The sequence below is a fragment of the Schistocerca americana genome, chromosome 3, assembly GCF_021461395.2.
Source record: "Schistocerca americana isolate TAMUIC-IGC-003095 chromosome 3, iqSchAmer2.1, whole genome shotgun sequence".
Lineage (NCBI taxonomy): Eukaryota > Metazoa > Arthropoda > Insecta > Orthoptera > Acrididae > Schistocerca > Schistocerca americana.
In genome coordinates, this window is record NC_060121.1 from 987,739,525 (window position 1) to 987,752,531 (window position 13,007).

At 37.6% G+C, this 13,007-nt stretch overlaps 1 protein-coding gene across 1 annotated transcript in view; it reads left to right on the forward strand.

Annotated features, from left to right (window-relative positions):
- LOC124605667 (DNA-directed RNA polymerase II subunit RPB2) overlaps nt 1-13,007 on the forward strand; it is an 84,464-nt gene that overhangs the window by 51,157 nt on the left and 20,300 nt on the right. The window contains exons 11-14 of the mRNA XM_047137509.1: nt 829-986; nt 1,296-1,531; nt 4,594-4,816; nt 9,656-9,900. Coding sequence (XP_046993465.1) covers nt 829-986; nt 1,296-1,531; nt 4,594-4,816; nt 9,656-9,900 — 862 coding nt within the window. The remainder of the gene's footprint in view (nt 1-828; nt 987-1,295; nt 1,532-4,593; nt 4,817-9,655; nt 9,901-13,007) is intronic.

The window sequence follows — 13,007 nt, forward strand, 5'->3', positions numbered from 1 at the left end:
TCAGAGATGGAAAAAATGATCAGCTAAACTGCGTCACTAACAGTAGGTTGTTATGAATTAAGAAGACAGTGGGAGGCTTCTAAAGAACCACATTACTGGCACCAATCCATAGTGTATGGATTTGCGTGCCTCTGTGCCTATTAAATAATATGCCGAGTTTTTCAGTTTGTAGACAGAAGAGTGAAAAATTTTGAAAAGAAAAATTCAGTTACTAATATTAATGCAGTGTATACTGTCTTTGCTGTAACCACTGATTAATTATGCACCATTATGAAATCTTCTGGATGTGTCTTTTATTTATCAAATACAGATTTTATTTAGTCTCATTACTGCGGTTAAAGTACCATTTGTATGGACAACGCAGTAGTTTTAAATTGTGTTTGCTAAGTCCACACAGTAAAGAAACTGTGGCATCACAGCAGAAGTATTGATTAGAATTCCATTGATATATGGATACAGGGGGAATATTTTTAATAGCAGTGTTTTCCTTGCCAAATGTATGTCAGTCATCAGTGAATATGGGATATTACATTTGCGCCACCTTTCATAATGCTGTGCTGAAATGGATACAGATTAATGGCACAGTACGCACTTTATATTTTCCTTCGTATCTGATATAGTTCTTCAGTCAGGAAGAATAGGTTTGTGTTATTTTTAGCGTGAAATATCTGCCAAATGGAGTTCTATTTCTGATATTCACAACTGTGATTTGCTTACAAAGGTATATTGCGTATTCCTGTATTAAGTGCTGTTAGGCATCTAGTCATCAGAGTCCCTCTTTGTAAAAATGGTATTTTATTTTCCTAATTATTTCCTTACAACTTCCAGGTCTGGTAAAAAATCTGGCACTGATGGCCTACATATCTGTAGGATCTCAGCCGTCTCCAATATTGGAGTTCTTGGAAGAATGGAGCATGGAAAATTTAGAAGAGATTGCCCCATCTGCAATTGCTGATGCCACAAAGATTTTTGTCAATGGCTGTTGGGTATGTACAACAAATTTGTTTCAGATGGTCATGAGCTACATAGCACTCTTATCGGCAGGGAAAATAATGAAACTTCAAAGATGTTGTAAGGGCTGTAATTATCTTCAGAGTGATCCCTGATTCTGTAGGAATAATACATGTATGGTGTGCTTTTGGGTATTCGACAAAGTAGTTGCTTCCATTGGAAAGTATGTCGAATCTTCTAAAGAGAATTAAATTCGATATAGCATTGAGTTTTCGAATTTTGTCATTAATATTGTGAATAGTATCATGTCGACAGTACTTAATGCTGCTAAATTATATGTATAGGTTGGCATTCATCGTGACCCTGAACAATTAATGGCAACACTGAGGAAACTACGACGGCAGATGGATATCATTGTGAGTGAGGTGTCTATGATCCGTGATATCCGTGACCGAGAAATACGAATTTACACTGATGCAGGACGAATCTGTAGACCTCTGCTCATTGTTGAAAATGGTAGTTTACTCCTAAAGAAGAGACACATTGATAGATTAAAAGAGCGGGACTATGACAACTATGGGTAAGTAGTAACATTCCTCAATTAAATAAGTAATGATGAGTCATTTCTTTTTTATTATTCACTTGGGATCCCTATACACTGTTTCTGTGCACTACTGTTCTACTGTAGCACGATCCGTGAACATGGACAGTTCCACAGTTTGGGAAATGGATGGGGATTGCATTGTTGCCTGTTCAAAGTGGCAGTTGTAGTACGCCCATACAAGTGCTTTGCACTTTGTGTAAGGGTGTTTACTGAAAATTGTCTCGTTCCTTGAGTAGAATTTGTTGCTTGTCACAACCATCAGCCATGGCAACTCACAAGTGGAATAAAATTTCACTAAACAACCTGCTGCAATAATGTTTGATGCTCCTATTGGGTATGACATTCCCAGCAGAGCACTCGGAACACTACTGAACGCTCATTGGCTGTTGGAGAGTGATTGATGTAGGTGCATTGGTTGTCTAGGACAAATATTCACTAGTAAACATAAGACTTGGGATATGAGATTGCTCATAGATAATTGGATAGCTCATTTGGACTGTTCTTGTGTGTGGCAACCCTACCAGTATTGAAGTGTGTGTCACAGTGTTGGGCTGGATTCCGTGATTATAATCTGTAACTGGTCGGTACTGTTGTATTCGATGTCCTTTCCTCTCCTGTAGAGAGAATATGCTGAAGCAGCATGGTGGTCATATTCTGCAAACCACTATGAAGTGGATGGCAGAGGATATTCCTCACTGTACCATGTATTAGGATCTCTTCTTATTCCATTAGCTTATTGAACAATAGTAAAATGACTTTTAAATGCTTATGTGCATGTAGTAATTAGTCTGATCTCATCTTTGTGAATCTTTCGGGAGCAAAATGTGGTTTAGATTCCTCATTTATCCCTTAGCTTCACAGGTAATTTTTTTGTCGGTATATCCCAGGTCAGACCACTGTTGTTAAATAACAATAAAAATTGCAGTCAGCAATTTCAGTGAAACAGGTCAGTTGTTTATGTAAAAGTTTACATTAATACCAAACAAAATATATTCAAATAAATTTTAAAGTTTATTTTTACATAAAAAACATTCAAACAGAAAATTGCACAAAATGAACATGACAATGCTGATGCTGTGAAAACTCAAATACCTTGCACTCTAAAATTTACTTTTTTATTGTTTGTTGTATGATATTATGATGATGATGACGACACAACACCACCCAGTCATATCGAGGCAGGAAAAATCCCTGACCCTGCCGGGAATCGAACCCCAGAACCATGCGAGTTTATATACATATATTTTTTGTTATATATGTAACAATAAAAATATAAAATCCCATAAAACATTTTAAAAAAATTAAAGTTGCTGTAGTACTTTATAGGATTTTAATTATGTTATCAGGTTTTCTTTGCATTCTTTGGAAATTTTTGTAGAGGATTAGTCAGGTTAGGTTCTTGCAACAATGGCAAGTATAATGCACATTTCTCTTACTTTTTAAGTCACAGATGGAGCATGTTTTGCATTTTTCCAATCATTCTGCAACAACTTTTGCACTTGGTTCTTCTACATTCAAAACACAGTTACTGGATGCGCGAAGTTTAGGGGAATATGATAGTTGTTGACTCACATTTTATCTGTGGTGTCGCCAACGAGTTTGCAAGCTTCTTCAGAAAATTAAAGCAGCTCACCTAAGTATTCTGTTTGTGGGAATTATGGAGGACAAACCCATTCACCCAACTTATGTACAACATGCAGAAAAATAATGACATTGACCATCGTTGGATGGAGCTTTGACGACCGGCAATATTTGTTTTGACCAAATATATCTCTTGCAGAACCTTTAGCTAAAGATTAAGTCTCTACACTTCCATCTTCATCACTTTGCTCGCATGTTTCATTCAAGAAATTCACAGTGATAGAACAAGTTTGTCTTCACTTTCACACAGTTCTGAATTTTGTTCACATTTAGTTTTGTTGTCACCATCTGATTCAACATTATGTACTAAACCATTTCCAGACCATTTTAAAACAGTATCCTGAAAGTATGGTCTGTAACACAAAAAGTAGATGAAGACCTGGCTACGGAATCCATCATGCAAAGTCCCAGCTGCAGTCTCTGAGACCACTAGCACAAACGAAACAGTAATAGTATAGATCCATGTCATGTTCAAGTGGCTACTGACAAAGGAAACTGACAGTTTCAGGGAAGAACAACTAGACAACTTTATCATCTCCTATCCCATCCCTTGGCATTAGCAACAAAGTAACAATAAATACTAATGTTATGCAACACTGCAACTGAGGCGTGAAGGGTTAATACTCATTCTTGAAACATTGTAACTAAGCTACCCAGGACAGTTGACATCTGTCTACAAGCTAGTTCAGATTTTTTCAGCATTTGTATAGTGTGATTCAAACAGACCTGTGACCATTTATGTCCCTTTCCTGTGTACGAGGCCATTCCTCTTCAGGTTCCTCAGTGTTTCCAACCTGATCGTCTCCAACCTGAGAGTCTCTAATCTGAACAAACTTTTGCACAAATGCTCCTTTGTTTTATTCTAAAAGCTGTGCAAGATTAGAGCTAAAGATATGTACGCGCACAGCCTGGATGGCATTAAGCGTTTAGAGTCCACATTGGTTTTCCATCATTTAAGTTGTTAATACACGTGGAGGCAGGCAGGCAGGCAGACACTGTTCCCCCCACTCCATGTGTTAGTAGAATAGGACAAGGTTATTAAGATTTAGTTTAGTTTAAACTGTGCAAAGTCAGTCTCTCTCTCTCTCTCTCTCTCTCTCTCTCTCTCTCTCTCTCTCTCTCTCTCTCTCTCTCTCTCTCTCACACACACACACACACACACACACACACACACACACACACACACACAACCACTCTATCTGGCTGCCAAGGCCATTATTTCCATTGTTTCACATATTGAATATGTATTTTTTGTTTCTATAAGTATATATTTTCAATACTTACACTATTTTACCCCTTTGCAAATATATTTTTTACTGCTTGGTATGAAAGTTTATTAAAAGTATTAGATATTATATGTGAAAGATTGTTCTAAATGCTGTTTTTACTGTAATTAGGTGGCAGATGCTTGTTGCTGAGGGTGTGGTTGAATACATTGATACACTTGAAGAAGAAACTGTTATGATTGCAATGTCACTAGATGACTTGCGTCATGACAAATCGTATGCCTACTGTTCAACACACACACATTGTGAAATCCATCCGGCAATGATTCTTGGTGTATGTGCTTCCATCATCCCATTCCCTGACCACAACCAGAGCCCTAGGAACACGTACCAGGTTAGTAAAAGGAATAAATTTAATTTACAGGTTGTTATAAATTTGCAAAATATGTGCTGAGATGCGAAATACCAGTAAAGCATCAAGATCAAATTAATGTTAACACTTAAAATATTACTGTGCAAGACTTTGTATTATATTTAGTATCACGCTTTTTAGTAGATATAGTAGGCCATATTGTTCCGTTGCGGAAACTGTCAGCCATGCACTTCCATGATTAGTACAAAGTGAGTGATGGAGAATAAGTGCTGGTCACACGGGTTGCCATGCTGATGCAATGCTCTACAAACTAGGATACTTATGAAGGCATTACAAAACTTTTTTGAGCGGTTTATTAATTTGTTCTTGAGAACCAGCATGATACTGTCCTCCACAAACACTTTTATCGGCCACTTGCATGTTTAAAGTGATAATTATATATAATGTAATGACATGGATGGGCAAGAAGAGAACCACACAATGAGAAATGAATGCCACCGTTAATATCTCTATATGTAATATGATCTTAAAGAATGAAACTCACTTAAATATGAATAAAAATTTCTGTGATATTGTTCTACAGAATGAACTTCTTTAAATTGTGTGCCTGTGGGACCCTGCACTTGTAAATGGAAGACCATACAAAGATATGAAATGGAAGTGTGTTCCTGCTTTTGGTGCAGTGTTGTGAAAAGGTACTCAAATGATTTGGGGTGAGATGCAAGTGTTACATAAGAAGCCAAAAGCAGAAAAACTCCTCAGAAAGTGGAGCTTGTTGTTTCGAACCCAAAACAAAACAGACTAGTGTGACCACTTGAAGTCTGCTGTGTATTATGTTTGGGGACAGATAAGATGATAGCTGGTAGCCTCTACAGAGTGCACTGTAACCCTCAGTGCCAACTCTGTGATTATTTTTTTTGTCATCAGTATTCTGACTGGTTTGAACTGCATCCTCTCGAAGTAGCACTTCTATTATTTGCTGAATGTATTCCAATCTCTGTTTTCCTCTAAAGTTTTTAATCTCTACGGCTCTCTGTGTAGTACCATGGAAGTTATTCCCCGATGCTGCAACAGAAGTCTTGTTAGCCTGTCCCTTCTTGCAGTGTTTCCCATATATTCCTTTCTTCTCTGATTCTGTGGAGAACCACCTCATTCCTTATATTTTCAACCCACCAAATTTTCAGCATTTGTCTGTGTCAAATCTCAAGTCCTTTGATTCTCTTCCGCAGTTTTCCCCAAGTCCATGCTTCACTGCTCCAAACATAAATTCTCAGAAGTTTCTTCCTGAAATTAAGGCCTATGTTTGATATCAATAGACTTCTCTTGGCCAGGAATGCCCTTTTTGCCAGTGTTAGTCTGCTTTTGATGGCATCCATGCTCCGTCCATCACACGTTATTTTGCTGCCTAGGTAGCAACAGAATTACTTAACTTCATCGGCTTCGTGACCATCAATCCTGCTACTTTTTATTACTTTCGTTTTTCTTTGATGTACTCTCAATCCCTATTCTGTACTCACTGTTCATTCCATTCTGCAGATCCTGTAATTCTGCTTCACTTTCACATAGGACGAAAGTGTCATCAGAAAATCTTATCATTGATATTCTTTCACCTTGAATTTTAATTTCACTCTTGAACATTTTTTATTTCAATCATTGCTTCTTCGATGTATAGACTGAACAATAGGGGTGAAAGACCACATCCCTGTCTTGCACCCTTTTTAATCTGAACTCTTAGTTCTTGATCTTCCACTCTTAATGCTGATTCTTGTACATGTTGTATATTACACATCTCCCTATACATTACATCTGTTTCTGAGAATTTTGAACATCTTGCCCCATTTGACATTAGCAAATGATTTCTCCAGGTTGGTGAATCCTGTGAATGTGTGTCAACTTGTCTTTTGTCTTGCTTCCATTATCAACTGCAACATCAGGACTGACTCTCTGGTGCCTTTACCTTTCCTAAAGCCAAACTGATCATCATCTAACATATGTTCAATTTTCTTTTCCATCTTGTCTGTATTATTCTTGTCAGCAACTTGTATGCGTGAGCTGTTCAGCTGATTGTGCGATAATTCTTGCACTTAACAGCTCTTGCAGTCTTCGGCATTGTGCGGATGATATTTTTCTAAAAGACAGATAGTATATTGCCAGACTCATACATTCTGCATACCAATGTGAATAGTCATTTTGTTGCCAATTTCCCCAATGATTTTAGAAATCCTGATGAATTGTTGTCAATCCCTACTGCCTTATTTGATCTTAAGTCTTCCAAAGATCTTTTAATTTCTGATTCTGATACTGGATCCCATTTCTTCTATATAGACTCCTGTTTTTCCTTCTGTCACATCAAACACGTCTTCTCCTTCATAGAGGCCTTCAATGAACTCTTTCCACCTGTCTACTTTCTCTTCTGCTTTTAGCAGTGGAGTTCCCATTGCACCCTTTAAATTACCACCTTTGGTTTTAATTTCATTGAAGGTTGTTTTGACTTTCCTATATGCCGAGTCAGTCCTTCGGACAATCATTTCTTTTTCGATTTTTTCACATTTTTCATGCAGCCATTTCACCTTTGCTTCCCTACACTTTCTATTTCTCATCCATAAGCGATTTGTAGTTCCCCTGAACATTTTTGTATTTCCTTTTTTCATCAATCAACTGAAGTATTTCTTCCGTTACCCATGGTTTCTTCGCAGTTACCTTCTATGTACCTGTCTTCTATTCCAACTTCTGTAATTGCCCATTTTAGAGATGTCCATTCCTCTTCAGTTGAACTTCTTATGGAGCTGTTCCTTATCGCAGTATCTATAGCCTCAGAGAACTTAAAGCATATCTCTTCATTCCTTGGCACTTCGTTGTGTATTGATTTTTAGTGAGTTCTCTCAAACATCAGCCTACTCTTCTTCACTACTACATTGTGATCTGAGTCTATATCCGCTCCTGGCTGCACCTTACAATCTAGTATTTGATTTGCAATCTCTGCCTGACCATAATGTAATTTAATTGATGTAATTAATTGAAATCTTCCCATATCTCCTGGCCTTTTCCAAATATACCTCTTCCTCTTGTGATTCTTGAACAAAGTATTCACAACTAGTAGCTGAAATTTATTGCAGAACTTTTGCCAGTGGAGAGATTGTCATGACATGCAAAACTCAGACAATTCAGAACCAGAGGAGAGAAATGTGGAGCAAGGGCGTACACATTCTCCATGACAACGCTTGCCCACACATCGCTCGGCAAACCGTTGCTCTCCTGCAACAGTTTCAGTGGAACATAATCACCCACCCACCCTATAGCCCTGTCTTGGTGCCCAGTGACTGTCACCTGTTCCCTAGGTTAAAAGAACATTTGGCTGGAAAGCGGTTCAGCTCCGACGACGAGGTGAAAGAAGAGGTTCACAACTTTCTACACAACGTGGTGCAGAGCTGGTATGACATGGGCATACGAAAACTGCCACAGCATCTACAAAAATGCATTGATAAAAATGCATTGACAAAAATGCATTGACAAAAATGGTGATTATGTCGAAAAATAGCTAAATGTTCAAGCTGTAAAATGATGTAAACCATTGTAGAAATAAACAAGTCTTTGTACTTGTAAAAAAAATTAGAGACCTTACTTTTTGGATTACCCTCGTAGGTTCTTCTATACAAAGTTTGCTGTTAGTCACAGCCTGACAAAACTCTGGTGGTGGTGGTGGTGGTGGTGGTGGTGGTGGTGGTGAATTGGTCTGATAATGCAGCAGATTGCACCTGGTAACTGTTAACCATTTTGTGCCGAGCTACATATTTCTTAAACTCTCTCTTTCTGTCTTAAGAGAGCTACATATGCCTCCTCTCTTCAGTGGAGGTAACTTTCGTTCAAGACAGTTGAAGCCTCTCATGCATAATCCATAGCTGTGTGAAAAAGTTATTTATGTCCAGGGCTCAGTATCTTTACACGGTGAAGATAACAGTAACAAAAGCACGTCCGGTAAAACTTTTTCAGAGGAGGCAGTGGAAGTCAGAAAATCACATATTTATATTGGTGTATGTTCGGATAGTACCTGAAATGAGAATCTGTTAAATTAAAAGGAAATACCTCTTGCATTAAAACCAAATTTGTTGCATATTTTTGAACTTGTAACATGAAGTGTACTGAATTACTGCAAAAATTAACTTTTTACTTGCATTACCAGTTTAGGGTCATGTATGCTTTTTATTGGAGGCAGTGTTTGCATTAGCTAATACAGGGTTTAAATATAGGTCGAAGAGAATTGTAAAGCAGTATGTGTCAGCAGTACTGGTGCAGCCATATGTGCATATATTGGAATTTTAGAAAATATCTATCTGTAACTTTGTACAACTGTTATTGTGTATGAAAATCAATGTCGGTAGCAGATGCCACTCGCTCGCTGGTGCATTTGTGCTTGACCTATAGGGGTCTGAACTGAAACCTGTCTTTCAGCACCAGAATTTAAGAAGCAATTAAAGAAAAGAAAGTAGCATAAATTTTTCACTAAATACAATTCATATCTTGAACTTCTGTGCAGCCTTTCATGCAAGCTGGTGGAATGTGGAGAAGTTTGTTGCTCTGATCTAATGTTCACAAATGCCATTCCCATACATCTTTGTTTGATTGCAACTGAAATGGATATGCAGGAAAGTTTTACTGATATTGACAATTTGTACGGAGAATATTTCTGAAATTTTATTTTTAGATATTTTTCAGTAGTCTCTTCAGTGTTGTCTTCAGTATATAAAAAAATCTTTGATCTTGCTTATTTGATAAGTCATTCAGTAAAATGCTGCATATGTTATCCCTGATTTTTTTCTAGTTTTTATGTTTACTGTATTATCTTGGGATGTTTTGTTGCAGAGTGCTATGGGTAAACAAGCTATGGGTGTTTACATTACAAATTTCCACGTAAGAATGGACACCCTGGCTCATGTGTTGTATTATCCTCATAAACCACTGGTTACAACACGTTCTATGGAATATCTAAGATTCAGAGAACTTCCAGCTGGTATTAATTCAGTTGTAGCCATCTTGTGCTACACAGGTTACAACCAAGAAGACAGTGTCATCATGAATGCTTCAGCTGTGGAGCGTGGTTTCTTCAGGTAAATCTGCTTAATTTATCTACATAATTTTAAAGTACAAATACTGACTTAAAATGGCCAAATGAGGAGCATCATTTCAAATTGTGTTGTATCTGCCATGATATATTTTCATATAGTTACTGAAGGAATCTTTCATAATGTGAAATCCGATTGTCACAATCCATATTCTCTAACAGTGTAAGTAGCAACTGAAAACCAGCTGTTTCAAATTGTGTTGTGTGCAATGTTAACACTATATGAAGCTCATTAATTACTTTGCTCCAATTGTTGTACTGAAAATGGGCCACTTTTCTCAACAGTGCTAAATGTCCAATAATGAGTTATCTTTTCCTTGGGAATTGTGTGTAAGGGAACCACTTTTTCATTTATGGGGGAAGAACTTGCTGTAGGTGGTGATTAAAGAGGAAGCCGAAAGAGGGAAAAGAAAACCAAACATGCTCATCAACTTAAATTGCCATACAGTAAAGTGATTGAAGTATAGAAGACTAATGTGAATAATTTGCTGCATAAAAGTGTTGTGGATGATTGGAGAGCTATAGAAGATATATGTTTCTATGCAAACATGGTTTGTAACTGCCAGTGGGTGCCAATGAGGAAGAAGTTGGTGTGTCAACTTGGGGTTCCTTGGGGAGGGGGGACACGATTTAGAGTTTGAATTAACAGTTGAACACAACCAAGCATTTAACCAATACAGTATATCATTACAGAATTATAGCAGAAAGATAATGTGAATTGTACATAAAAATGGTTAATGGGATATTTTTTGTGTATTAACATGATTTTAAATATGTCTGCTTGTGTCTGTATATGTGTGGATGGATATGTGTGTGTGTGCGCGCGAGTGTATATCCGTCCTTTTTTCCCCCTAAGGTAAGTCTTTCCGCTCCCGGGGTTGGAATGACTCCTTACCCTCTCCCTTAAAACCCACATCCTTTCGTCTTTCCCTCTCCTTCCCTCTTTCCTGACGAAGCAACCGTTGGTTGCGAAAGCTAGAATTTTGTGTGTATGATTGTGTTTGTTTGTGTATCTATCGACCTGCCAGCACTTTCGTATGGTAAGTCACATCATCTTTGTTTATAGATATATTTTTCCTGCGTGGAATGTTTCCCTCTATTATATAAATATAATGTTAGTTTGATATAAATCCTATTAGTCACTTGACAGCAAGGAGGATGTTATGAACACTCTGTACATTAGAATGTGTATTGTGGAAAATTCAATTCCTTATTAAAAGACAAAGTTCTATAATATCAAAAATAATTTGTTAGTTATGTATTTACTTCAGTGAGCATTTTTATTTGTATATTTTATAAATCATTGGCTCAAAGCATATTAAGTAAACACATTTTCCATAAATGTGAAGAACACAAATGCAAATTGCTCTCACTTTTTCCTGTTTTTGGAAGTAACCCTCTAACACAGCAACTTCAAATTTTACAATTTGTGAAAAATTTTCCAGCTCAGGAGTAATCAGTTTTTTTGCTCTTCCTGTAAAATTTGTTTTTTGAACTTAGTATGATTTGAAATGATGCTCTTCATTTATAAATGTGGATTAAACTAAAAAGCAAATAAAACACAGAAGTTTACAAGTTAAATTTTTTGCAAAGTGTGTTTTAAAACTTAGCAGCTGAAATAATTAGAACTTTAAAGGAAAATTTAATTTGTTAGAGTATTGGAAATGAGGCTTACCTTCTGACATAAGAGTGGCAGTGTAGGGGAGGGGGGGGGGATATTCAGATATATATTAACACAGTTTCTGTAAATAATATGTAAAACGAAGTACTGCCTGAAGATATGGGGCTTTACTCTCAAAATGCACAGTTCAGTGGTAATAAAATCATGCCTAGTTGCAGATGTCAGTTTGTTTCTTCATACTTGAATGCCATGATTGTAGAAAAGTGCTCTGTCAAAACATTTCATTAGAAAATAAAACCATTAGGTCAGCAGTATGAATTTACTTCTATGTAGACCTGATTACTCATTATCAATAAGGAAATATCTAGCTTAGTTTATATTTGGCACAGTCATTTCCGTGGGACATCTGTTATTCTGCCCTGTAGTTGACATGGTGCCATTCACACTAAACTTTTCATTTTACTCAGTGTGTGCAAGCTGCATATTTCCTCAGATGTGGAAGTTTTTGGAAACCAGAGCCAGAGGGTGCCAGATCTGGTGAAGGTGGAGTTTTCCAAACGTCAGTGTGTTTTTAGAAACAGGCACTGTCATGAAAAAACTAGATCCCCCCCACTTCCCCCCTTGTGGGAATCCAGGCCTGTTGTCATATTTTTTAATCCATTTGGTCCTGAAGTACTCCACAGTATTTACTCTCTACTGTTTTGCAATTTGTAAAGTAACCAATAAGAATAACGAATTTTGCACCCCAGAATACACTGAGGTGACAAGTCGTGGGATAGCAATATGCACATGCGGATTGCAGTAGTATCGCATACACAAGGTATAAAATGGCAGTGCATTGGCAGAGCTGTCGTTTCTACTCGGGTAATTCATGTGAAAAGATTTCCGATGTGATTATGGCCACACAACAGGAATTAACAGACTTTGAACACAGAATGGTAGCTCGAGCTAGATGCACGGGACGCTAGATGCACGGGACATTCCGTTTCAGCCATTGTTAGGGAATTGAGTATTCAGAGATCGATAGTGTTAATACAAAATTTCAGGCACTACCATTCACCACAGGTAATGCAATGGCCGATTGTCTTCAATAATGGTAGAGAACAGTGGCGTTTGTGCAGAGTTATCACCACTAACAGACAAGTAACGCTGCATGAACTAACCACAGTAATCGGTGTGCGACATACGGCAAATGTGTCCATTAGAATAGTGCAGCGAAATTTGTCATAAATGAGCTATAGCATTGGACAACTAATGTGAGTGCCTTTGCTAACAGCACAACATTAACTGCAGCACAACTCCTGGGTTCGTGACCGTATAGGTTGGACCCTAGATGACTGGAAAACTGTGGCTTGGTCAGATGAGTCTGACTTTCAGTTGGTGAAAACTGATGGTAGGGTTAGAATATTGTGCAGACCCCGCGAAGCCACGGACCCTAGTTGTCAACAAGGCACTGTGCAAGCTGATTGTGG